The sequence below is a fragment of the Clupea harengus genome, chromosome 20, assembly GCF_900700415.2.
Source record: "Clupea harengus chromosome 20, Ch_v2.0.2, whole genome shotgun sequence".
NCBI lineage: Eukaryota > Metazoa > Chordata > Actinopteri > Clupeiformes > Clupeidae > Clupea > Clupea harengus.
Genome location: NC_045171.1, coordinates 2,446,925 through 2,472,661, shown reverse-complemented (window position 1 = coordinate 2,472,661; position 25,737 = coordinate 2,446,925). Strand labels below are relative to the sequence as shown.

At 48.3% G+C, this 25,737-nt stretch overlaps 1 protein-coding gene across 4 annotated transcripts in view; it reads right to left on the bottom strand.

Moving 5' to 3' along the window:
• Positions 1-25,737, bottom strand: part of gria3b (glutamate receptor, ionotropic, AMPA 3b) — a 94,509-nt gene that overhangs the window by 22,797 nt on the left and 45,975 nt on the right. For all 4 annotated transcript variants that reach the window (XM_031586827.2, XM_042702804.1, XM_012840931.3 and 1 more), the window contains exons 4-10: positions 19,418-19,605; positions 9,654-9,707; positions 8,652-8,813; positions 7,544-7,711; positions 6,920-7,024; positions 4,932-5,039; positions 2,218-2,424 (exon numbers count right to left, since the gene is read on the bottom strand). In XM_031586827.2, the coding sequence (XP_031442687.1) occupies positions 2,218-2,424; positions 4,932-5,039; positions 6,920-7,024; positions 7,544-7,711; positions 8,652-8,813; positions 9,654-9,707; positions 19,418-19,605 (992 nt within the window). The remainder of the gene's footprint in view (positions 1-2,217; positions 2,425-4,931; positions 5,040-6,919; positions 7,025-7,543; positions 7,712-8,651; positions 8,814-9,653; positions 9,708-19,417; positions 19,606-25,737) is intronic.

The window sequence follows — 25,737 nt, the reverse complement described above, 5'->3', positions numbered from 1 at the left end:
GGTGTGGTATCAGGTTAATATGCAGTTCACGTGAAACCATGAAAACACATTTATGGCGTCATCATGGTTGTCATCCGCCAGGTAACAGTGGCATAAACTATGGGTGGAAGTAAGTAGAGGCAAACAAATACAAATACATTTTTTTATTTTTATCTCACACCGATGACCTGTAGGAATTTGCGGGGTGCAGAGTTCCAATAAATCACAGAATAATTTGCATATAAATAGCTAATTAGGGATTCGTACAAAGTGATTTATTCCCTATCCAGAAATATGCTTCAAATTCTTATCGTGACACACCACAATAATTTCAGATGATAATTTTTTTCTAGGGTGAAATATTCACAGTATATACTTCCACTACTGTAAATGGATTGAGATGGTAATCTGGTTGATGGCTATAATATGGGGGCGTTGAATGAAGAAAAAACACGAGAAAACAAAACACATTGACATATATATATATTCACTCTACATTTCCCCATCGAATCAAATCAGCAAACTGTTCCCTGAAGTACTTGTTTTATCATCTGCATGTTTTATCTGCAGAGATGCCCCCCCCCCCCCCCCCCCCCCCATCCCCAGCGACTCCTCCCCCCTCTCTCCTTCCTTTCCCCCAGCACATGGTTTTCTCCCAAAAACAAATCCGTTCCACGTTCCACTGCTACAAACGGGGGAAGGATCGCTTCGGAACAGCACAGGAGAAAATAATTTAAGCACCTCTTGTATACTCAGACAATATTACTGCCCGAAGGAGGTTGGTGATTCATCAGATACCAGACTCTGCACCTGGGCAGTGATTCGTGAAGGGCATCTCTTTGTTGTCACATGGTGCACTCCACGTTGATTACGGAATAAAAATGAAACTGAGCCGCATCAAGACGAATCTCTATTTCTTTAGCGCTGCCTTTTTTTTTTTGGCAAGGTCAACCTGAACAAAACTAAAACACGATCAGAGCTAAAAATGATGACGTTTTGCTTCCAAAGTAGCCGTGCAACACATTACATCTGCTTAATCTTAACAGCAAGCCCAGCAGCTCTGGATCAATCCATAACAAAGCCATAAAGAGGAACGACCACGGGTCTGCCCTTTCACAGACAAACCAAAACGGAATGAATTCAGCGGCCAGGAGGTCAAATGGCATGGCAATGATTCGTCTTGACTGTCGTCATAAAAATATGACTGCAGAAATGCTGGGTGATTTCTTGATTGAGATGGTAGCCTCCCCCACCCCCTCCATTTCTCTGACAGGCAGTGGGTCTGCCTATTTTTGAGGATAATTTCTGCTGTTAGGGCCGTCAAACCAGGCAATCTTTCTCACTGATGGTTTGGAAATTGAACAGATGAGGTAACCTAACCCTCATGCATTTTGTATATGGCTCTCCATCGGTAAAAAAAAAAGAAGTAAGCAATGGCGATTGGGAATGATTTCAGTAGGCTTCAAGCATTTATGGCATCTGAGTGCTTTTGACAAATGTTCAACTCAGAGGCTGGGCTTCAGCCCGCTGTGTGTGTCTGTGTGCGTGTGTGTGTGTCTGTGTGTGTGTGTGTGTGTGTGTGTGTGTGTGTGTGTGTGTGTGTGTGTGCTGGGCTTCAGCCCGCTGTGTGTGTCTGTGTGCGTGTGTGTGTGTGTGTGTGTGTGTGTGTGTGTGTGTGTGTGTGTGTGTGTGTGTGTGTGTGTGTGTGTGTGTGTGCTGGGCCTCAGCCCGCTGTGAAAAGTCGCTCTAGAGTGGAGCGCCACGGAGATGAATCACACAATGGCACGCTGTGATGGAGTGTGTTTCAAAAAAAAAAAAACAATCTCGTCTGGAGCCTTTGGCCGGGCTTCACACCTCATCCCAAACCAGACGAGTGTGTGTGTGTGTGTGTGTGTGTGTGTGTGTGTGTGTGTGTGTGTGTGTGTGTGTGTGTGTGTGTGTGTGCGTGTGCGTGTGCGTGTGCGTGTGCGTGTGCGTGTGCGTGTGCGTGTGCGTGTGTGCTGCGTGTGTGTGCTGCGTGTGTGTGCTGCGTGCTGCGCGCGCGCACCAATGCCTCGGTTAACCGGCGCACAAGCGCAGGCTTTCATGCCTGATTGTTTGTTGCATATTTAACTAACCCTACATTGGCCAACAACATTCTGATGTGACTACTCAGGAAAAAGGGCGGGGATGAAAAGAAAGATGACAGCCGTTGGGAGTTGGGAGGAGTGACCCCTTGGCGGTGTGTCCGGTACTCACCCCATAGACAAGTTCACCCACCATCCCGTTCCACGTCTTGGTCTCGGGGTCCCTGGCGCCATACTTGCCGTCCAGCACTATGGACAGCTGGTACTTAATGCCCACATGTTTAGCAATCTCAGAAGCTAAATCCACACAGTAGCCTTCATACTTTTCATTCCCCTCCAGATGCATATGGTTTTTCTTGTACATCACATAGGGGGCTTCCTGTTAATCAAACATACACTGGTTTATTTACACTCATGCATGGGTGCACACAAGAGCCCCACAAAACCAACAGCTGACTGCCTCACATGCATGCAGGCATGCTTTGATGACGTACAGTGGGCACGCACACACACACACACACACACACACACACAAGCGTAGATGCACACATACATACACACTCTCTCATTTTCACACACACACACACATACACTGTCTCTCTCTTTCACACACACACACACACACACACACACATACACACACACACACACACACACACACACATAGATGCACACATACATACACACTCTCTCTCTTTCACACACACACACACACACACACACACACACACACACACACACACACACACACGCATAGATGCACACATACATACACACTCTCTCTCTTTCACACAGACACACATACACTGTCTCTCTCTTTCACACACACACACACACACACACACACACACACACAAACACACACACACACACACGCATAGATGCACACATACATACACACTCTCTCTCTTTCACACACACACACACACACACACACACACACACACACACACACACACGCATAGATGCACACATACATACACACTCTCTCTCTTTCACACACACACACACACACATACACTGTCTCTCTCTTTCACAGACGCACACACACATACAAGCACAAAAGGATAGCACATCCGTGGCAAAAGCAGCAGAGGAGAGGTGGGTGCTGTGGGTGCTGTCGAGCCTGAACCACACTGGGCACCTCCCTGCGCCCGCCTCAGCCAACGCCTGCAGCCCTCACCCGATGCACACACAGCTTCCAGATGAAATGGGTTCAAATCCTGGTTTGAAAGCATTTGCAAATTAACAGACTGTTTCCTAATGGAGGTTTGGTGGTGGTGGTGGTGGTGGTGGTGGTGGTGGCGACTCCGCATGATGGTAAGGGCTGGTTGGCATGATGGTGAGGGCTGGTTGGCATGGGCTAGGCATCTGAGGGGGAGCAGAGGGGTGTGTGTGGGGGGTGGGGGGTGCAGGGGGTGGGGGTGACAAGAGCAGTGGGGTGGGGGGTGGGGATGGGGTCTGACTCATAAAGTAAATGGCGGTGGCCAGAGGGGGGGCTTTGAAAAAGTGCTGCTACTGATTTCAACACCGTCAAGCACATTGCACCAATGCGCAGGGAGGCCGGATCATTCCAAACAAAATGAAACAAAATACTAAATAAACAACCAATCAAACAAAAAATAAAACTACAACTTAAAAACAAACGTCAAAACAAAACAAGAACAAATAGCAATAATAAGGATCTAATGGGCAAATACCTTGTAAACATACTGAATTACACCAGGAGAATACAGCAAGCTTCCCCCCCCCCCTCTCTCATTTCAAACACTGCTGCAGCCTGTTTTTTTCTGTTCTTTTTTCTTGGTATTAGTCTTTTTTAGAACATCATTACCAAACAGAGGGGCTGCTCGCAGAGAGAGGACACATCCTATTAGAGGCTGGGACGATCAGGATGCCGGTGGGTAAGCAATGGTTTGTTTGTTCTGTGCTGAATGTATCTCTCACCTCGACCCCTAGAAACTCCCGGTGTTAACCAGGGAGCTTTTAAGGCTGTTATCCATTCTCAGGCAAACAACAAAGGTACAGTACCATGAACCAGAAAAGGTGTTTGTAATATGTTCTGCCTTTGTCACATACAAAGCAATTAACGGGCTGGCTTGATTGTTTTCCGATGGAGGACGGGGAGAAGTCATTAAGTCGCCACGCACGTGCTCCACGGGAAAGTGTTAAGGGGTACACGAGTGCTGCCCTTTGCCATGGAGGTTTAAATGGATTGAATTAATAGAATTATCCAATAAAAGCCGCCAACAAATGCTTCACCGAGCACTTAGGGACCAGAGAATGTCACGTTTCAGCACAGATCACTCGCTGGTCGATGCAAAACAGATTTGAGCGAGGGTAACGAAACAAATGCAAGCATCGGATCGTTTCCCTGCGTCAAACTCAGCTTAATTTGCTCTGCCAGGGAGAAACCATTGCTTCTCTTTCTCCTCGTGGTGTTTGCTTGTATCCAGCATGTCATCGACCATTTACTTGATGGACAGACAAATATTGTTCTACTTACGTATGCATTGAATGTTTTTTTTTTTTTTTTTGGTTTGTTTGTTTTTGATGGAGTCAACTCAACCATAACCACTACCAATGCCGTTATTGTGATGTCACTGCTACGACAGGCCACTGAAGTATGGAAAATCAAAATGCTTTGGCCACCCACACCGATACAGTTGGAACAGTCCGGCTTTAGGACTGTTCGGCACCCACATGGATACAGTTGGAACAGTCCGGCTTTAAGACTGTTTCAGCGTGTAGTGAGTGGATGGAAAGCAACACAAAAAGAGATGTGTTTTCTACCCGCCCAAGACAGAATGTATCAATCCTGGAATCAACACCTTGACCTTGAGAGGCAGAACTAGTGAAACATTTAAAACTGCATGGAAAGTGTACCATAATAGTAGTGACCACAATTGTTCGGTTTTCCACTGGCGATGTGTCGTTGGTGACCTGCGGTTCCACTATAGATACAAAGCGCTCAAACTCGTTCCAGTACCCGATCTGAAAAATGGAAAACAGGCTTGTTATTTTCAACGCAGACGAGAATAAATGCTTGTACGTCCCCTAGCACTGCAGTTTCAATTCTCTGTCAACACAAGGATCAGTGCGGGAGGCGCTTAGCTGCTGGGGGGGAGGTGTGTGTGTGGGGGGGGGGGGGGGGTAGACGGACGAAGCATTTTCTAGGATTTCAGCACCAGGCGTTACAGCTCTGTATTCATTAAAACAGCATTGACTCTCGCTATCACAGCTGCCTAACTGACGAGCGGTCTGCAGATAGCGTCGGACGCCGGTGCAGGGAGTCCACTGAGTCTCCCGCTATCTGGGCCTCCGCTGACGTTTGTTAAATGGGCTCTAATGCTTACAGTGGGGCAGCAGCGCTTCACTGAGACGCTAGGAGCAGGCCCTGCCCAGTGCGACTCACATCATCAGCAGGAAATGGCTAACAGCAATAAAGACCGCCGGTGAGCGCTGAGCAAACATTTATCACTCTAAAGCTCATAACTCTCTGTGTGCGGGGGGAGGCAGTGGACCAACAGATGGGTCATTGTGCGCCCCAAAGATAATTTAACAAATAAGGACACTCTTGAAACACTGAAACAGCAGTTTGTCTGTTTTTATCACCGCTTTTTAACAGCTATACACAAAAGACCAAGCCCGCTGGTACATCATGTCCCTTGATTGAGATCTTAACGTGCGCCTGCCATGGCCAGTGGATAGAGCCAGCCTGCAGGTGTGGCTGAGAGCTGCCAGACATTACTGGCTGAGCGTGGACCTCCTGAGGCTTTGGTGTGGATAACAGCGCTAGTGGATAATTGGTGGTGGTGGTGTGTGAGGGGGGCCGGGGGGGTGGCAGGGGGGACGGGGGCAGAAGGAGGAGCAGTGAGCTGAGGCGGCTGAGGTGGCTGAGGTGGCTGGGTCCATGGAATCTCCATCAGAACAGCGGGGGCAGATATCTCACGACTCACCCCGGACAGCGGGGGCAGATATCTCATGACTCACCCCGGACAGCTGCTGCACTGCCACTTCTCATCCTCCTCGGGGCCGCGCCGTCTCGTGAACTAAACACGCTTTAATGTCGCTGCTGCTACGCTGAATTGGTGGCTTACAACTGCACACGTGTAGCTGCGTGTAGCTAACGTGTAGTATGCGCAAGTGTTAAATCTTGCATAATAACTGTACATTTATTCTACCACTGGGTCCACTAATGAGCAGTTTAAACACACATGTGCTGACACTGAGCAAAAGATGCGAGGTCGCGCTTAAGCACGTCTCCTGTTAATTAAAGGGATATGTCATTATGCAGTCCCTAAAAAAGACTTGCCTTAGGTTAGTGAAATGTTTGATAATAGAAACTCTGTATTCAGCCAAATGCTTTTCTAACTCCGCCATAGGGATGCCTTGACAGCCACTGGGGTGGATTTGTAAAAGCGCTTGTTTTTTTTTCTCCCTGCAGTGCGCATTTGACCTGCAAAAAAGGCAATTAACCCGCTTGTGATTCGCGGAGCCTGGCTAGATCTACGGCAGAAAAGGGTCCTCGCCTGGAATAAAGGTCTGGCCAGTAATCTAAACAGAAGCACACACACACCCCAATGGCCTGTCTATTGAAATCATCTTTCTCCTCCCCTCTTGGATTGTCTTTGAAAATGAGCAGGTTTTGAAACAGGAAACCATTTTTACACCGTTCAAAAAGCAAGGGACAACACACAAAGTCTGTAACAGTGATACAGTACCTTTCTCTACAACAGCTATTTCTCTCCACTGAGGGTGTGGAGGCGGGCCCGTGTGCAATCCCACTGTACACTGACCTCTGCACCCACTTTAGAGAGCACTCACAATGTGGAGACAGCTGGATTTCAGAGGCCAGTGATTCTTTTACTTACCTTCCTCGGCCCACCTGTTTTCATCTCATACACGTCAATGGTATAGTTTGATCTTCGACCGAAGCTGTCAAACTGGATATTTCCAGTCATACCTTGAACTTGGACCTGCGAAAAAGAAGCCGTGGAAAAACAACAGCAAAGCAACACAAAGGAATCAAGGATGAAGAGAAGAGCGTAAAAAGGCAGGAGCAGTGACTAGAAATGGAGTCATTTACATAATTGTGATTACTGTGCGCCCGTTAGCCAAGGGGACAGATAAACCCTGATCTTAAAACCAAAGAAAGAAAGCCCACGAGAGCTGAGCCCCTAAGGGTCAGATTCATGCTCAGCTGTGGATTACTGTGCAAGCTACTGTAGGAGACAATGCTGTAGGAAAGTGATAGAGAGAGAGAGGGAGAGAGAGGGAGGGAGAGAGAGGGAGGGAGGGAGAGAGAGAGAGGGAGGGAGGGAGAGGGAGGGAGGGAGAGAGAGAGAGGGAGGGAGAGAGAGGGAAGGAGAGAGAGGGAGGGAGGGAGAGAGTTAGGGAGGGAAGGAAAGAGAGAGAGAGAGGGAGGGAGAGAGAGAGAGAGAGAGAGAGAGAGAGAGAATATGCATGTCTCTTAGGGAAGGGAGAGTGTTTCCTACCGTTTTGAGGGCTCGCTCGATGTCGATGCCTTGACTCCAGGGCACCGCAGGGTTGGCCAGACATTCGCCCGCATTGCCCCTGCGCAACACGTCCACCCGCTGCCTCCGCAGGTAGCGAAAGGCTTCGGCAATCACCAGGATGGCGTCGTAGGAGAGCGCAGAGGTGTACTGCACGATAATGAGAGATCACATCTGCCATGATCCGCAAGCACTCAGCCACAAAATTACACACAGAGACACAGCACTGGAGAAACGGCTGTCAAATTCGGCCATTTGCTGGCAGAGTGTATGGTATAGTATTGAGCTGTACCTATTACATGCTCAGATATATATATATATCAGTTTGAATGGTACACAAGAGGTTTTGGATACCCAGAAACCTTGTGGTAGTAGAGCTTTTGTCATGATTTGGTAGCTGTTAAAATGAAGGCATATCTTTTCATTTACCTTCATATCACAAATCCTATAACTTTTTAATGATACAATTCCCAGACCCCTTTTTCTGCCTTTCAAAATGAACAGTTATGGGTGTAGGCCTAATTTGAGAGACCACAGACGATTTACAAAACGGCCAGTTTACACAAGATCCTCTACCTTGCAGGCACCTTAAAAGTTTCTTTGACCTCAACTACTGGTGAGATGTGAGCTGGCTTATTTGTAACCACCACACCATGACAAAACCTAATGAAGTGCCATTTAAAATCTATCTCTTTCTTCATCATTGTTTAATTAGATGTTTAATTAGATGTAATTCCAAGGCCTGTTTCCAGGCTGCCTCAGACGCAGGGTCAATATATCGATTGTGTTAAAGGGGAGAAGGAGTGAAAGAAGAATGAACAGAACAACCGGAGTGAGGATAGAGGAAGAGAGGAGAAGAATGATGTGTGTAAGTGGGAAGAAAGGAAAGAAAGAGAGAGAGAGAGAGAGAGAGAGACAGAGAGAGAGAGAGGCATACAGGAAGAGAGAAAAGAATGTGTGTATGTGGGAAGAAAGGAAAGAAAGAAAGAGAGAGAGAGAGAGAGAGAGAGAGAGAGAGGCATGGAGGAAGATGGAGAGACACTCCCATGGAAACGCTCGGAGGATTTTGCATCTAGCATGAAAGGCTTACCTTCAGAGGCGTGTTCCTGGCCTCTGGGAATTCTCTTTCATCCAGTCGGTCCCAGCGCTGGAGAAACTGCTGTACGATGGGGTTCTCCGGATTGATGATCTGGAACCCACTAATGTTCGCTCCTCCGAGAGTAACCTTGTCCAAGCTCACATTGGAAAAGCCCTGAAGATCACACAAAGAGCCACCATGACAGTTGCAGAGGAGTTGTGCGCGTCAAGCCTTTGAAACCCAAGTTGGGCCACATCATCATCATGCAATGTCTTCCACGCAGTGTACACTGTCTGGGCATCACATGCATTTTAATCAGTCATTTTAATTATTCATCAATTATAAAAATCATTCTTTGAGGCTGGCATGCAGTCGAAGAAGGAAAGGTGTAGTCTTGTGTCATCACATCACTGGCAACACCTTGCCTCTGACTTCATCCAGACCACATATGGTTGACATGAGGCGTCGGCACAGTGGAGAGACTGGCCCAGCCTGGCCAGCCTGGCCCATACCTCTCCGTAGCCCATGGTGACACTACCTCTCCATGGTCACACTGCCTCTCCGTAGCCCATGGTGACACTGCCTCTCTGTAGCCCATGGTGACACTACCTCTCTGTAGCCCATGGTGACACTACCTCTCTGTAGCCCATGGTCACACTGTCTCTCCGGGGCCCATGGTCACACTGCCTCTCACTCTCCTCGGTTTCATCAGGTAGGAGTGGGGGAGTGACCTATATGTGACTATTGTGTGTGTTGTGTAAATACGAAGGCTCAACGTGTGTCAAGGCCCCACTTAAAGGCAAGTGTAGGTGTGTGGAATAGGGTTTCAGTTTAGCTTGTCATGAGCATTGGATGGTACATCTTCACCTACCTTAATAAACATGGTATGCTAGTAGATATATACAAACATTAAATGACGTTTGTACGTGACATGCATCAGAGATATTTCTCCACACCTTCACACATTGAGCGCAACGGCTCTCCGAGAGGAAGAAAAGGTCTGCTGATTCTCACCAGATTGGCAATGATGTAATGGTAGCCTCGGCTGTTCTTCTCCAGGGTCACGACCTGAGGGAGAGCAAGAGAGAACAAAATCAATGGCAGTTAGCCGTCCATGTAAAGAGAGCCAGAAGGCCTGGCGTATTCATCTGGGTGCCGACCCTCCCACTGCATTACCCCACTGCATTAAACACGAAACCGCTCCACTGTAAAGGCGACAACTCGGGTCATCATTGATTGATGTGCCTTTGCGTTGCGTCTCCAAGCCTGGGATATTACCATTCCAGCACTGACAGGCCAACCCCCCAGCAACACACACACACACACACACACACACACACACACACACAGACACACACACACACAGACACACACACACACACACACACACACACACATACACAGACACACACACACACACACACAGACACAGACAGCATTCCAGGACTGACAGGCCAACCCCCCGGCAACCCCTACCTGGCTCCTGCTCTCTACTGCTCTCTACCACTGTAGTGACATGGGTGCCTCACAGACGCAGCCGTGCGTGAAGAGCACAGCACAGAAAATCAACAATAAGGGGAACGATCAATCCACACACACACACATACACACAAACGCAAACATAGGTGTGCGGTTTGGTACCAGAAACAAGGAGGGTTTCAATTCTGTAAGTGCTTCTGAGAAGTGTTTGACAGAATGATTTTTAAACTTTTCCTGCGGCCATTTGGACAGTCGATACACCGGACGAACCTGTCCCAGAAGCCCTGGATCAATAGGTGGTGCGTCTGGTGAACCTGTCCCAGAAGCCCTGGATCAATCGGTGGTGCATCTGTATTTTCCACCGCAGGCAACATGACAGAGTAGTAACCCTCTGATATCAATTAATCACTGCAGCGCCATTTGGGACTCGCTCCTGTGTGGCGCTATCACTCCACATCCATTCCCATCCTCTTCGGGAGCGACGACGTCGCCACCGGCCCCTTGCTCGCTCGCTCGCTCGCTCGCAATCCCTTCGCAAAAATTACTCGTGTTTACATAAATTGAATCAAGCTTTCTCCGGCTTCATCGCTGACATCTGTGAATGATCGCCCCGCTCCCCACCCCCACCCCCACCCCCCCCCTCGTGGTGCGCAGCGTGTCGCCAATCCTCGCCGCTCTTCCGCTCGTTTCATCAGGCTGTTCAAGTAGGTCAGTCATTTCTGACAGCGACAACATCATGAATTCATATCACGGCAGAAAGGATACAAAGAGAGAAAGGGAGGAAGGAGAGAGCGAGATAGAGAGAGAAAGGGAGGAAGGAGAGAGCGCGATAGAGAGAGAAAAAGGGATTCAGTGGCTTAGTTGTACAACATGTTTCAATTTAATGTGTATTTGTAATTTGTAATTGTGTATTGTTTTATATCTTGTGCATCACTATTCACATCAACATTGCACTTGGCAATGAATCTGTGGGGCCTGACATGTCCAGTGCCCCAGCGAGGCTGAGCTCAGTGTCAGCAGTGCCCTTGACTCTTGGCTCGAGCGGAGCGCTTTGGAGCCAGGACGCTGCCCACGCCTGGGCGCCATCTTGCCATGGCTGTGGGCACGGCAGCACCAGACCAGGACCCGGCCGCGGTGGACCAGACCGTGTGCTCCGCCTGAGGTGAGGTGAGGTGAGGTGAGGCGGTCGACGAGAGACTGGGCCAGAGCAGGCCACCTGAGGCAGAACTCCGTAAGACCTTAATAACGCCACTCTACCTGAGTCAGGGCTCCGTAAGACCTTAATAACGCCACTCTACCTGAGCCAGGGCTCCGTAAGACCTTAATAACGCCTCTCTACCTGAGTCAGGGCTCCGTAAGACCTTAATAACGCCTCTCTACCTGAGTCAGGGCTCCGTAAGACCTTAATAATGCCACTCTACCTGAGTCAGGGCTCCGTAAGACCTTAATAACGCCACTCTACACTAGCCAGGGCTCCGTAAGACCTTAATAACGCCACTCTACCTGAGTCAGGGCTCCGTAAGACCTTAATAACGCCACTCTACCTGAGTCAGGGCTCCGTGAGACCTTAATAACGCCACTCTACCTGAGTCAGGGCTCCGTGAGACCTTAATAACGCCGCTCCACACTAGCCAGGGCTCCGTAAGATCTTAATAACGCCTCTCCACCCAGAGGCCCTGAGCCAACACTCCCCTCTTCCTCACAGGAAGTCCTTAGTCTCCCTCTTCCTCACAGGAAGTCCTTAGTCTCCCACGCCACGCGTCAACACATTAGCCACGGCTGTTTAGCATCTGAAAAGGGGAAGTGTGTTCCATTTGCATCAATTCAACCAAACCTCATGGCATATTCATTTTTAAACGGGCCGATATCAAATGCTGGGTACCAACTAAAACTATGACTCATGTGTTTTTGAGTTCATTTGTGACTCAGTAGCGGATACTGCCGGCTCTTTAGCATATCCTTTACATGAATCTGAAATGTATTTACAAAATGTTTTTAAGACTTTAACCCTGCAACAGTCATAATAGCCATATTTCTACATTAAAGCATCCTAGTCAGAGGAAAATATTCCATTTGGTGCCGCCTTCTTAAGCCTGTTGTAACTTAAGTTTCAATGAAAATGCTATTTTTGGAGGAAAACTGGTTGACTTAAGACATATCCTGTATATAAAACAGAAGATAAGCTGTGAGTCAGTGAGCAACGCCTCTTCTAAATCAAGATGTGTTTGAGATGGGATTACAGCCGAAGAACACAGTCAAGAAGCATTAAATGGCTGGATTAGGTCGTAGTCACAGAACCAAAGTGAAGTAAATACCAAAAAATCTCCTCCAATTGCCACTGTAATCTTCCTCTCCCTTCTTCCCCCTATTTCCTCCTCGGCACATTGATCCCCCCCGCCAGCCCCAGTCACCTTCTGTTCTCCCCTCCGCCAGATAGAGGCTGCCTGTCCTTCAGAGGAATTTTCAGGCAGCGTGACCTTGCCTCCACCCAGGGCCAGTCTATTCACACAGCCTTGACAGACAGGGGGGGGTGAGGGGGGGGGGGGGGGGGGCTGGAGCAGTTCGGGGATGAAAGTAAAGCAATACATTCACTCTTAGGTGTTCAATAGAAAACTCAGCCCAGGATCTGCTAGGTCATCCTTGGCTCAGAATGACCTTTACAAAATGCAGCTCAGCACAAATGCCTCAAAGACATTATCAGACGGGTTTTTTTTTCTTTTTTTCTTGTAGAAAATAAGAACAGGAAGCTCTACATTTTGCTTAGTATACCTGTTTGCGTTTAGCGTGGCAAAAAACAAGCACTTTATAGAATATAAATAAAACAAACACTTTATAGAATATTAATAAGGCTTTGTTATTCTTGAAATAAGCCTTCGTTGTTGCACAAATCTCATGTAACACTATAATGTTTGACCACTCATAAAAAAAGAAAATCTTATAAGAGATCTAGTCTCCCCTAGACAACAATGAGATTAAAAGTGAGATTTGATCTTTAATCTCCTGCTTCTCAGATTTCTGTATGGACCACATTTCTCCTATGGTGTTAAAGGAGAGATCTCAACAGGGTCACACATCATGTTTGAAGTCATGTTTAATGTTTAGACGTCTCAATATTACCTCCTCTATTTCTCTCTCAAGACAACCTTGGTGTTTAGGGATGAGGCACAAAAAATAACATTAAAATGCATTGAACTAACCTATGGCAAGAAGACTGTTGTGGAGAAGAGGGAACCTAGGAGATCTTTTTTGTCAATCATGGTAGATTTGTACAATATAGTGCCTCATCTCCTTTCTGTCTCAAACTGTTTCTCAGAAGGATTTTGTTTTGTTTTGAATTGATACATAATTGAAACAACATCTAGGTCTGCTGAGCTTTCAAAGACCCATCTATGCACACCAGCTTTTTCCTGTGGGCATACATATTTCCATTATGCAAAGGTATACAAGGTATTATAATCCATATTTCCTACTCAATTCATCAATAATGTTATGACCTGGTACGACATGCATTTTAAAGTATAATGTCATTTTGCGGTCCAAGTCCCATAACGTTACTCCGATATATTTAATGATCATAGCGCCACATGAGTGTCGTGAAGCATGAAGGCTTCCGTCAAGAATTAATATACGTTCATATACAAGAATACATTATTAATGAATTATAGCATAATGAATAGACTTACAATTCATTATGAATACGTTTTTGGCATACCTAGAGTCTGCATCTACGCGGCATAAGTATGGCTGAAGATGGCATACTTAGTGCCACCTTAATCTATGGGGCATAAGTATGGCTGAAGATGGCATACTTAGTGCCACCTTAATCTATGGGGCATAAGTATGGTTGAAGATGGCATACTTAGTGCCACCTTAATCTATGGGGCATAAGTATGGCTGAAGATGGCATACTTAGTGCCACCTTAATCTATGGGGCATAAGTATGGCTGAAGATGGCATACTTAGTGCCACCTTAATCTATGGGGTATAAGTATGGCTGAAGATAGCATACTTTTATCCACCAGCTCATGGGCTCAAAAATAGCTGATGAACTTTGTTGGTCTGGCATTTGTTTATGGTTGTTATGGGGATTATGTATATTCAATTCAATTCAATTTCATTTATATAGCACCTAAACAAAATTATTTCAAGGCGCTTTAAAGAGCCCAGGGCCTGAACCCCCTTAGAGCAAGCACAATGTACAGTATATACTGTATGTTATCTGTGTATCATCTCTAAAAATCATGAATTAAATTAAATTAAATTAAATTAAATCAAATTAAAATCAGTCAAAATCTTCTACTGATACTCATGCAAGTACTGCAGAGCCCTTAGGCCACATCCTTGTCTCAGCCCAGGGCTATTCTCAGACTCTAACTCACATTCTTACCACTCTAACTCACATTCTTACCACTCTAACTCACATTCCTGCCCGACATCCCTCTAAACTATGGTACCACTAAAATCTGCAGCATCATCATTTATCTCTGATGCAATGGCGCCTTTGTGCTATGAATAATCCATAAACACTCCCCATATATCACAGGCAGGGGCGGGGGGAAGGAGAGCGAGAGACAAGAGGGGACGAATGGGCCAAATGTTTTCCAAAAGGCCTCTTTAAAAATCTCAGTTATCTTTTTCTCCCCTCCTCCAAGCTGCATTTCTCCTGACCAGCGTCGCAGGCTGTAAGCCGCCGTCCTCCTGGGGGGATACATTCTAATTAACTGGCGAGCGCGTCCGTGGCTAGGCCTCTCTTCCTGGCGGTCTGGATTTATGCCCGCGTGCAGACTCAACCGCTTTGGCTGGGCTCCAGCCGGGAGCATTGCTGTGCGATCCTCGGCACAGCCACAGGACTTCTCTGTTTCTGCTCTCGGAAATATTACGGTTGTCTGTTATTCGATTCCACTTGGAGAGGGCCTCGCCTTCTCTGCACCCGGTCCATGCCATCACGCGGAGGCATGTGATGTCATATCCTCTTAGGGTAATTAGCTAATCTCAATTGAAACATTAGAAGGAATCAAAAGAGAACTTCTATCATGCCAAAACAGCTGCTTGCAGTACTGCAGTCGTGAGATACTACTGTGTTCCAAAATGATGGATGATGTTTCTTTCATCCACAGACATTTTATATACATACTGTGGACTCCAGTGACTGTTCCTACTCTCACATCAGTGAAAAAGGGGTAGCCTCGCGCACAACACTTCTGCCAGCCAGAGGAAGTAAGTATAGTAGCATTCCAGGTCTTTGATGGAGCGGCCCTAATCCTATTAAAGTCTGTTGAGTTGTGACATTAAACGGCCCCAAAAGGCGGGAACGACGTGGCGGCATTAAAGGCCTCTGTCTTCAGGGCTTTACTTCAAACAGTGGGAGATCGCTGCTTTTTACCCCCCCCCCCCCCCCCCCTCCTTCCCCCAACCTTCTTATTTCCAAAAGCCCACCCCAACACACCCTCCAGTCAGACACACACACACACACACACACACACACACACCCCAACCCACCCTCCAGTCTTCCCACGGGAGACATGGGCTGCGCTGGGATCAGTTCTACGTCTGAGATGATTGGTGACTGCAGTCCCCCAGTCTTCCTCTGTCTAGGAGTTGATGGGGGAACCATGAAACCATAGGGGTGCAATGAGAGCAATCAGGGGCTTTAAATATCAAGCAAAGGATTCATGACATCTCTTTTTGAAATGAAACCAAAAAAGGCTCCCCATTCTCTTTTGTCTGCCATCATCCCATCTCACTGGGGGTCTGGGTGCAGGTCGTTGCCATATTTGCTTCACATTTGCATTTTTTTCCCCCTACACCTTCTCTCTCTCTCTCTCTCTCTCTCTCTCTCTCTCTCTCTGTAATTAAGCTCGATCCTCGGCGTGGGGTCTCAGAGGTAATGGCCACAGATGTCTTCATTTCAAAGGAAGCCTCTTCTCTGATACGACAAACGTGTGATCAAACCCATTTCAGGCTATTCATGTTCCCCTACAGCTTGAGAGAAGCAGGGAGAATGAGAGGGGGAGAGTGCCTGAGAGCGTGCTCTTTTGGAACCATCAGATATCTTACTCGTCTCGTTGCTAAATTAATTCAGCTCTTCCCCCTGAGCTATTACCATTAATCTGGCACACCTTAAGAACGTGGAGCTTTTCTTATCTGTATTTTCATCTGTCTATTCTCTGTTCCCTTCAGAAAAAGAAACATGGCAGAAAATAAAAGCCAGTGTGTGGAAACAAAACAAACAGAGATTCCCCCAGCACCGGCACTGCTGGCACCCTCTATCTGAAAGAGGATCAGGAGCAGCTCTCTGCAGCGACAGGAGCCAAGGCAACCCATCGCTGCCAGTTTGTAGGTGGCTGAAAACCATAGACACACTTGCCATGAGGAACCTCTCTCTCACACACACACACACACACACACACACACACACACACACAAAGACACACACACACAAAGACACACACACACACACACTCACACACACACACACACACACGCACACACACACACACACACACACACACACACACACACACACACAAACACAAGCACACACACACACACACTCTTTCTAACTCTCTTTCTCTTTCTGCCATTTCTCCCTAGGTTCCTCCTTCCCCTCTTCTCTGGTTGAGTGGCTGGCACCACAGACTGCCTTCCTCTTCCTCTGTCTTTGAACAGCTTGTGAGCCCTGGGCCCGTCCCAGACGCCATTCATTCACTCTTACAACAGAGACCAGCAGGTTGGTGCCTTTAAGCAGACTCCAGTGATGGAGGCACAGGAGGGGATGTTCAGGGACAACGTGGGGCAGGCCGGTACAGACACACACACACACACACACACACACACACACACACACACACACACACACACACACACACACACAGACACACACACACACACACACACACACACACACATACACACATACACACACACACACACACACAAGCACACACACTCACAGACACACACACACACACACACACACACACACACACACATACACACACACACACACACACACACACACACACACACACACACAAGCACACACACACACACACACACACACACATACACACACACACACACACACACACACACACAGACACACACACACACACACACACACACACACACACACACACACACATTAAATATTCAATGGGCAGTAAGGACTAGCATGGATTTTACAGGTAACCATTCATTGAGGTAATGACAACTTGTATTCTGAATGTAACTGACATTAATTCACTGTTCTTTTGATTTGTGACATTTGGTTGAAGGTTAATAAGCCATTTTTATACTGACATACCACAGATCCTTATGCGCTGTACCTTGGCATACTGTATAAGTTGTGGGAGGTATCACAGATTTTCACAGCAAAGCAAAACGCTTCTCCCCTTGTGCTTGTCAATATCAAAGCAAATAAACACTTGCAGTCCATCACCACATGACATACAGCTGGCACAGCATCCCTCAAGTGACTGGCAGAGAATAGAACAGGTGAATTCCACCAGATCGCCCTGGACTACCAGTAATCCTGGAAGTCGTGCAACCCCATGCAAAATGAGAATCCCGAGCCGACTAGCTGAGGACTGCACACTCCAGTAATGACCAATGGGGATCAAGGCTGGTGTGTCTCCTCTGCCTGTGCCCCTAAGGACGTCACGGCACGCTCTCTCCCGTGTCAGACTGAACACCTCCGATGGAGCTGATGGAGTCTAGGCCTCTGCATGTGCTTTCCATTCAGAAGCCTAGACTCCAGGGGTTGAGGAGGGCCTCATGCTCACTCTGCCTGTCTTCCCCAGCGCTCTGCAGGGCCCAAATCTGGCGGCTCGTCCGGGATCTCTGATTGGCCAGCGTTGGCAGAGTAGGCACTGCATTAGCGACAATTAGCTTCAATTTGGGTTGAGAGCGAGCTGAGGAGGAATAAAAGAAGAGACGGATCTCACTGCACCCCCCCCCCCCCTCCCCTCCTCAGCCTCTCACCTCCGCACCCCCCTCTCCTTTCACCACTGCACACAGACTCATATGAGTCACACACACATTTAGGAGACTGAAAGCAGAGGGGAAGGAGCCAGTGTTCCATTAAACCAGGAGAATTGATTGAATTTGATGGGAACATATTGAATACATGCAGATTCATTCGGAGCATTTGCACTAATAGAACTCAAAACTGTAGCCCGATGTTTTTTGCATGTGTGTGCATGTGTGTTTGTGTGTGCATGTGTGTTTGTGTGTGCATGTGTGTGCATGTGTGTTTGTGTGTGCATGTGTGTGTGTGTGTGTGTGCATGTGTGTTTGTGTGTGTGTGTGTTTGGGGGGGGGGGGGGGGTGCTATCAAAGATACTGCATTGCTTTGTTCTTCAAATGCTTTGTAATAGATATCTCGTTTCTTCTAGTCTGATGCTATCTTTGCCACAGGATAGAGCCCCTGCATTCTTATACCCACACACAGAGGAGAAGATGATAAGTGCAACGTAATGGGGAATTATTGAGTAAGGACATTTGCACCACAAGAATTAAATTAGACACACTAAATGAATACTAAAAGCCACTCTGCATTAAGACTATGACTCTGCAATCAAATTAGATTCCTAAAGAAAACCGAACGAAACCAAAAACTCATTGGGAGGTATTGTATAGCGGAATGAGCCAGTATATCTAAATGAATGCTAACGAGCAGAATCCAATTGGATGAGGATATCGTCTGGTGGAGAGGCAGCCCGAGGGGGCCGCAGGGTGACATGACGTCCTGGGGGGGGGGGGGGGGGGGGGGAGGAGAGCCATGGGTAAATAGCCACTCATCTATTCATCTTAATTGCATTTTCCTGTGAGCAAATTTCGAATCCTCATTTTCTTCCCCCTCTCCACAAAAGCAGGAGATGTGAACTCAGTGATTGAGGTGTTCTGGCTCATTAGTGGAGGATTAAGGGGCTGGCCATATCCGCTGGTAAGCCCGGCAAAACCTTGACTTCTCCCAAGAAGAGGTCAGAGAGGAGAGCCCAACCCTCAGCCAATGTCAGTCGTCAGGGAGACAAGCACTGCAGTCGGCGTGAGTGGAGGGAGACAGAGAGAGACAGAAAGAGAGGGAGACCGGCAGCGAGAAGGAACGAAAGAGACAGAGAGGGAGGGAAAGGAAGGGAGGGATGGATGGATGAGGGCACTGCCTCGCTCACTTAGCAAGCTTAACCAGGCACACGGCTCTCAGACCGGCAAAGACAAAACCCCCACCACCCCCACCCCCATCCCACCCCCCACCCCCACCCCACCACCAACCCTCCACTTGTCTGGTCTGGACGTACCTGCTCCAGGATGACGTTGATGCGGTCCACTTCACAGTCGATCAAGTAGCGCTTCTCCTGTCTCCTGTCCATTTCCTGGATGATGCGCTTGAACTCCTGAGGGTCGGTGATGCTCCCCACGGACCGCGCCGTCACCTGCCAGTTGTTAGCCACAGCTGCCTCCATGATTGCTTGAAGTATCGAGTAACCTTGACGACGAGCAGAGGAGAAGAAGAGGCAGGAGAACGTTTCCAGGTTAGCTTAGCCTGAATATTAGAAACCTTGAAAAACAATTTGTATGCATTTTAAACACAAACAAACCTGTGGTCTCTTTTAGACAGACAGACCAGATCATCAGTCTGTATGCAACCCAAGCACCCTCCACCTTTCCTATACCTCTCTTTGTGGACTAACCTATGCAGTACTATGGTGGTGATACCCGTTTTCTGCTCAAACAGTTGAGGACAGAGTGGGCGAAGGCACTCTTCTGCAGTGAGTCAAGGACAGTTTTGTCTGGCAGCATTGTAATGCCAAGAATGTAAAGTGAACAGGGGCAATTATGTGAGGGGCTCTCACATGTTCGCCAATAAATGTCTACAAGCGAATGCAAATGGAGGGAGCAGTGGCTCGGCACAAAGACTCCGACATCAAAATAATGCCCCTGTCCATCCACAGAAGATTGTCCTTCAAAACACATGTGAAGTCAAAGAAAAGCAAAGTGGAAACGATAATTATTTTGCACTTCTTTTTAAGAAAGACCATTATGGTAGGGGCAGACACTGCTTGAACAAGAACATTTTCATACATAATTCAGATGACGGAGATATTAGTTTTACGAAGCTCTCAATGCCCGTGTGCCTGAATGACATCCTTTCAAGTGATTTACTCGGCTGTGAGGAACAGAGATCTGGATCTGGGAGATTTGCTGGAGGTTTGTAAGCTTCCTTCTGAATAGATGTGGATAGTTTTAAATGCAAATCATCGACAGTGAGCGTACATTCATTACGCAAGGCGATGGATTTGGAATGTACAGCGTTTGCATTAAGTTCTTTGACTCATTCATATATGAGTCACTTAAGCTTTACAAAATGCCACTCACTATAGACCTGGCTTTAGAACCGTCTGCCCGAACAACACAACACAACACAACACCCACTGCCCTTCAGTCTGGGGCGACGAGGTCATTATTTTTATTTCCAAATAAAAGCGCTGGCCATGAGGGGATTATGCAAATGGGCAGTGAAGATGTGTGAATAATGCGGAGCTGAAAGAGCCTGTCTCCGTGTTGTTCCTGAGAAAGTCACTTTTCTGCGGCGCCCTTATCGCCTCGGAGACGACAGAGGCGACGGCCCCGACAAAGCAAACACTGAGTCCACAACAACAACACCCCCCCCCCCCTCCTCCCCGCCCTCCCCGTTCCCCCCGCTTCGCATCGAACCCATTCCTCTCCGTGAGATTGCCGCGCGTCTCTAGCCTATCTCTTCATTTCTTCCATTCCAGACCCCTCAATGGCTCAGCAGCTCTGCCCTCACGCGCACACACAGCCATCCTGATAAGGCCCCACCGCTTTCTCCTGCTGGCTCCCTCCTCTTCCTCCCTCCCGCCTCTTCCTCCCTCCCTCTCCCTCCCTCCCTCCTTCTCCCTCCCTCCCTCCTCTTCCTCCCTCCCTCCCTCTCTCTCTCCTCCCTCCCCCTCTCTCCTCCCTCTCCCTCTCTCTCTCCTCCCTCCCTCTCTCTCTCCTCCCTCTCTCTCTCCTCCCTCTCTCTCTCTCTCCCTCCCTCTCCTCCCTCTCTCTCTCCTCCCTCTCTCTCCTCCCTCTCTCTCTCCTCCCTCTCTCTCCTCCCTCTCTCTCCTCCCTCCCTCTCTCTCTCCTCCCTCTCTCTCTCCTCCCTCCCTCTCTCTCTCTCTCTCCTCCCTCTCTCTCTCCTCTCCTCCCTCTCTCTCCTCCCTCTCTCTCTCCTCCCTCTCTCTCTCCATGCCCCTGCTGCTGCCACGCTCCCATCTCCACCAGGTGACCTTTCAGAGAAAAGCTCCTGCAAACGGCTGAAACAAATGCCCCGCGTGTCGCCCCTCACCCCCCCCCCCCTCCAAGCCCCCAGCACCCCCCCACCTCCAACACAGAGCGCCCCCCCCCCCCCTTCTACACCCCTGTGCCCCTGCTGCAGGTCCACACCTCAACCCCCTCCCGCTACAGCTGAGGCCAAGCAGACACTGTGATGAGCCGGCCTGTCAGAGTGTGTGTGTGGGTGCGTGCATGGAGCCCATCTAGGGAGCATGGCGCAGGCGGGGGCCTCGTGTTGGACATGGGCGAAGGCTGGCGGGGGCCTCGTGTCGGACATGGGCGAAGGCTGGCGGGGGCCTCGTGTCGGACATGGGCGAAGGCTGGCGGGGGCCTCGTGTCGGACGTGGGCGAAGGCTGGCGGGGGCGTTTAACCAGATGCTCCCCGGTTGGGCAGGTTTGAGCACCCTGCAGATCTACAGCAGAGCTCACATGGTAATGTGAAACACACAGGCGTAGCCCTCGGGCAGCAACACTGCTACGCTACTCTCCAGCTCTGGGGGAAGGAGATGCAGGGGGAGGGGGGGAGGGGGGGTGGAGAGAGGAGCACATAAGAGACTGCCTGGTTCCTGTTTTTACTCCATGACTTTAATTTGGAATTTGCAATTGCTTGACATTTAAGAAAAACTACTTGTGCTCCTTTAGGGAGGATGGATTTGAGGGGATTTACAAAATTCTTCTTCTTCATCCAAGCAATACTTACTTACTTATTTAAGCTGGTATTTATTACAAGGCTTGCGAGGCATGTCGTTAAATTAGGCTAATAATCAGAAAAAAAAACGCTCACACAGATACACACAGAATACGGAAAAAAAAAGCAGCTGTTTGTGCTCCTGAAAATCCCACTTCTCCCAACAATTAGTCAGCAGTCGATGGAGTGAAAGCAGGCATTCACTGCAGATGAGAGTGCTCATCCATGTTTGTATGCGCTGCATCAAGAGTGTGCGCACACACACACACACACACACACACACACACACGCACACGCACACGCACACGCAAACACACACACACACACACACACACACACACACACACTACTTCTAGCGCCTCACAGGGAGTACTGCATTAGGGATGTGTATAGAATGTATTTTTCATCGATCTGGCATGGCTTGGCTTTGAGACAGGCGGGGCCTAGTGGCAGCAGGAGCTCTCCTGGTGAATGTATTATTCAGCCGTGCTCTGGACCCCAGCCCTGCTCTGCTGGATGACAGGAGAGACTCTACACTGAGCATATGCCACCGCTGAGACTGCGGAGGAACTGGGTCAGAGCGGGGCCCTGGTGTGTGTGTGTGTGTGTGTGTGTGGGGGGGGGGGGGGGGGGGGGGGGTCACAGGTTCTAACAAAAAGAGAACCTTTGGAGTTTGGAGTTGTAAATCCAATGGCAGCTGGTCCATGAAACTCCATGCCCAGAAGCAGGTTCACACTGTAGAGGTGTCCTGTAGGCACATGTACTAGCTGTAAAATAGATGTCAAATCCACTACAAAGTGTTGACTTGTACAAATTCTAAATTCTAATTCTAAAGAGGTCATTTGTCATTGTTCTCCACATGTTCTACTGTTAGACTACATGCCTTGAGTGTCATATACTATATATTGGACGTGGCAGTGTTTTTGATTTTGAAAGTTCAGTGTATATATATACTAAAGTTCAGTGTATGTATACTTAAGTTCAGTGTATGTATACTAAAGTGTATATATATTAAAGTTCAGGGTATATATACTAAAGTTCAGTGTATGTATACTTAAGTTCAGTGTATGTATACTAAAGTTCAGTGTATATATACTAAAGTTCAGTGTATGTATACTAAAGTTCAGTGTATGTATACTAAAGTGTATATATATTAAAGTTCAGTGTATGTATACTAAAGTTCAGTGTATACAGTATATACTAAAGTTCAGTGTATATATACTAAAGCAACATTTTGCACCAGCAAACTACCTTTCCTTTCCTTTCCATTACCTGTCTTGTGAGTTATGTAAAACCATCACATTTGACAGAGTGCACTTTTAAGCAAAGTTAGTCTTTGAGATGTGTCAGTCTTGATGGAAAAGGGACATGTCTTGCTTCAAAGCTCAGCCTGAACCCTTTCTTCATCATTGTGTTGCCCTTGCAAATGGCACATTCTGTCGGAGCTCTTTGTTGCATAATTATGCATTCCTTTGTAATTTGTCTAATTAAAATGACGGCTACAAACATCACTCATACAGTAAGACAACGCAAAACCCAAGTCACATTAAAAACTGTCTGCTTCTAGGGAGAGAGAGAGAGAGAGAGAGAGACAGGGAAAGAGAGAGAGGGAGAGAGAGAGAGAGAGAGAGAGAGAGGGGGGAAAGAAGATAAGGAGGGGGAAGAGAGGAAGAGAGAAGGAGAGGGAGAGAGAGAGAGAGAGAGAGAGAGAGAGAGAAGGGAAGGAAGGAAGATGGAGGGAGTGAATGAGGGAGGCGGGGGTGAGATGTCTGAGCACACTGGAATGCATTTGTTAGAGCTCTTCTTTTTGGATTCTCTCTGACTCATTGTTCTGTCTCTGTGTTCCTTGTGAAGTTGTCTTCTGTTCGAAGCACGTGTCAGCACAGAGACACAAGCCTGCCACCCTGATTAAGATCAAATGGATTTTTGTTTCTTATATTTGGAATCCGATGATTAGCACCTTCACTATCTTCGCTCCAGTGCCGAGGCAGATCGGAACGGGAACAGCTGAATTCATTTCAAGATTTTGAAAAAGATTCAACGCCTCTTCCTCCTCTCTACATTTGTATGGAAATTAGCAGATGAAATCTGACTGTGGTAAATATTCTTCTTCCCACAAATTGGATGAGTATCTTTTTTTTTTCTCGCTCACTTTTTCTTCAAAGTCAGCAAAAAAAAGAGAAACGTTTCCACCCCGATGTGAGAAGAAAGATGAAGAGACTGCTGGGCCGAACACAACGCAGAACACAGCTCCAACTCAAAACCACTGGCAACTTTCCCACCTACAAACACACAACAAATTGAGAAGTCTGGTTAAAAAATAAATAAATAAATAAATAAATAAATAAATCCAGTCTGCTATTTTTGGACTGCAAGAAAATCAAGCATCCAACTTCTTCTCCTCAGCCATTATAAAGTTAATTAGTGAGTCAACATTAATTGACGTTGAGACTTGAATCTTAAACGTTTCATTGATTCCCATACCCTCCACCCACTTGCAGAGCCATCCAAGGTAAATCATGACCAGCCAGGCTCTGTCCTCGCCAGCAGCCATTTACAACAGAGGGGCCTCTGCACTCTTGGGCCGGCAGCCATTTTGGCCATTAAGCTGATCAGAAGCACCTGTCTGGGTGTCTGTCAGAGTTTGTGTAGGGACGCTTGTTTACCTGGGCCTGCTGGGAGGTTTTTTAATCCTTCAGAGAGTGCCAGTGAAACTGCCTTTCAGAGTGAGGCCACGGCCATGCGCTGAATAGGGGACGGGGAAATGGAATACAGCTGATGACATCAATTCCTGAGACGATGACGACAAGACTTTCCTTATGGGGACCTATAAATTGCGGGTAGGGGCGGGGGCATGTGGGGGGCGCGGGGGACGTGAGGCGGGTAGGGGCGGGGGCATGTGGGGGGCGCGGGGGACGTGAGGCGGGTAGGGGCGGGGGCATGTGGGGGGCGCGGGGGACGTGAGGCGGGTAGGGGCGGGGGCATGTGGGGGGCGCGGGGGACGCGGGGCGGGGGCATGTGGGGGGCGCGGGGGACGCGGGGCGGGTAGGGGCGGGGGCTTGTGGGGGGCGCGGGGGCCACAAGGCGGGTAGGGGCGGGGGCATGTGGGGGGCGCGGGGAACGCAGGGCGGGGGCATGTGGATGCGGCGCGGGGGACGTGAGGTAGTGTGATTACTGCCCTCAGCCCTCATCAGTACTACGAGGCAGTCCGCTTTTAATACACTGTCAGGCTGTACACACACACACAGACACACACACACACACTACTTCTAGCGCCTCACAGGGAGTACTGCATTAGGGATGTGTATAGAATGTATTTTTCATCGATCTGGCGTGGCTTGGCTTTGAGACAGGCGGGGCCTAATGGCAGCAAGAGCACACACACACACACACACACACACACACACACACACACACACAGACACTTGTATACCTCACTGCTCTGTAATTCACCAGGCACTGAGGTGCAGAATCTTTCCATCTGCTAGTTGTCAAGGGGGCTCATCTCTCCTCACCCACCCCACCCCACCCCCTGTCTCCTCCTCTCCTCCTCCTCTCCTCCTCCTCCTCTCCTCCTCCTCCTCACCCATC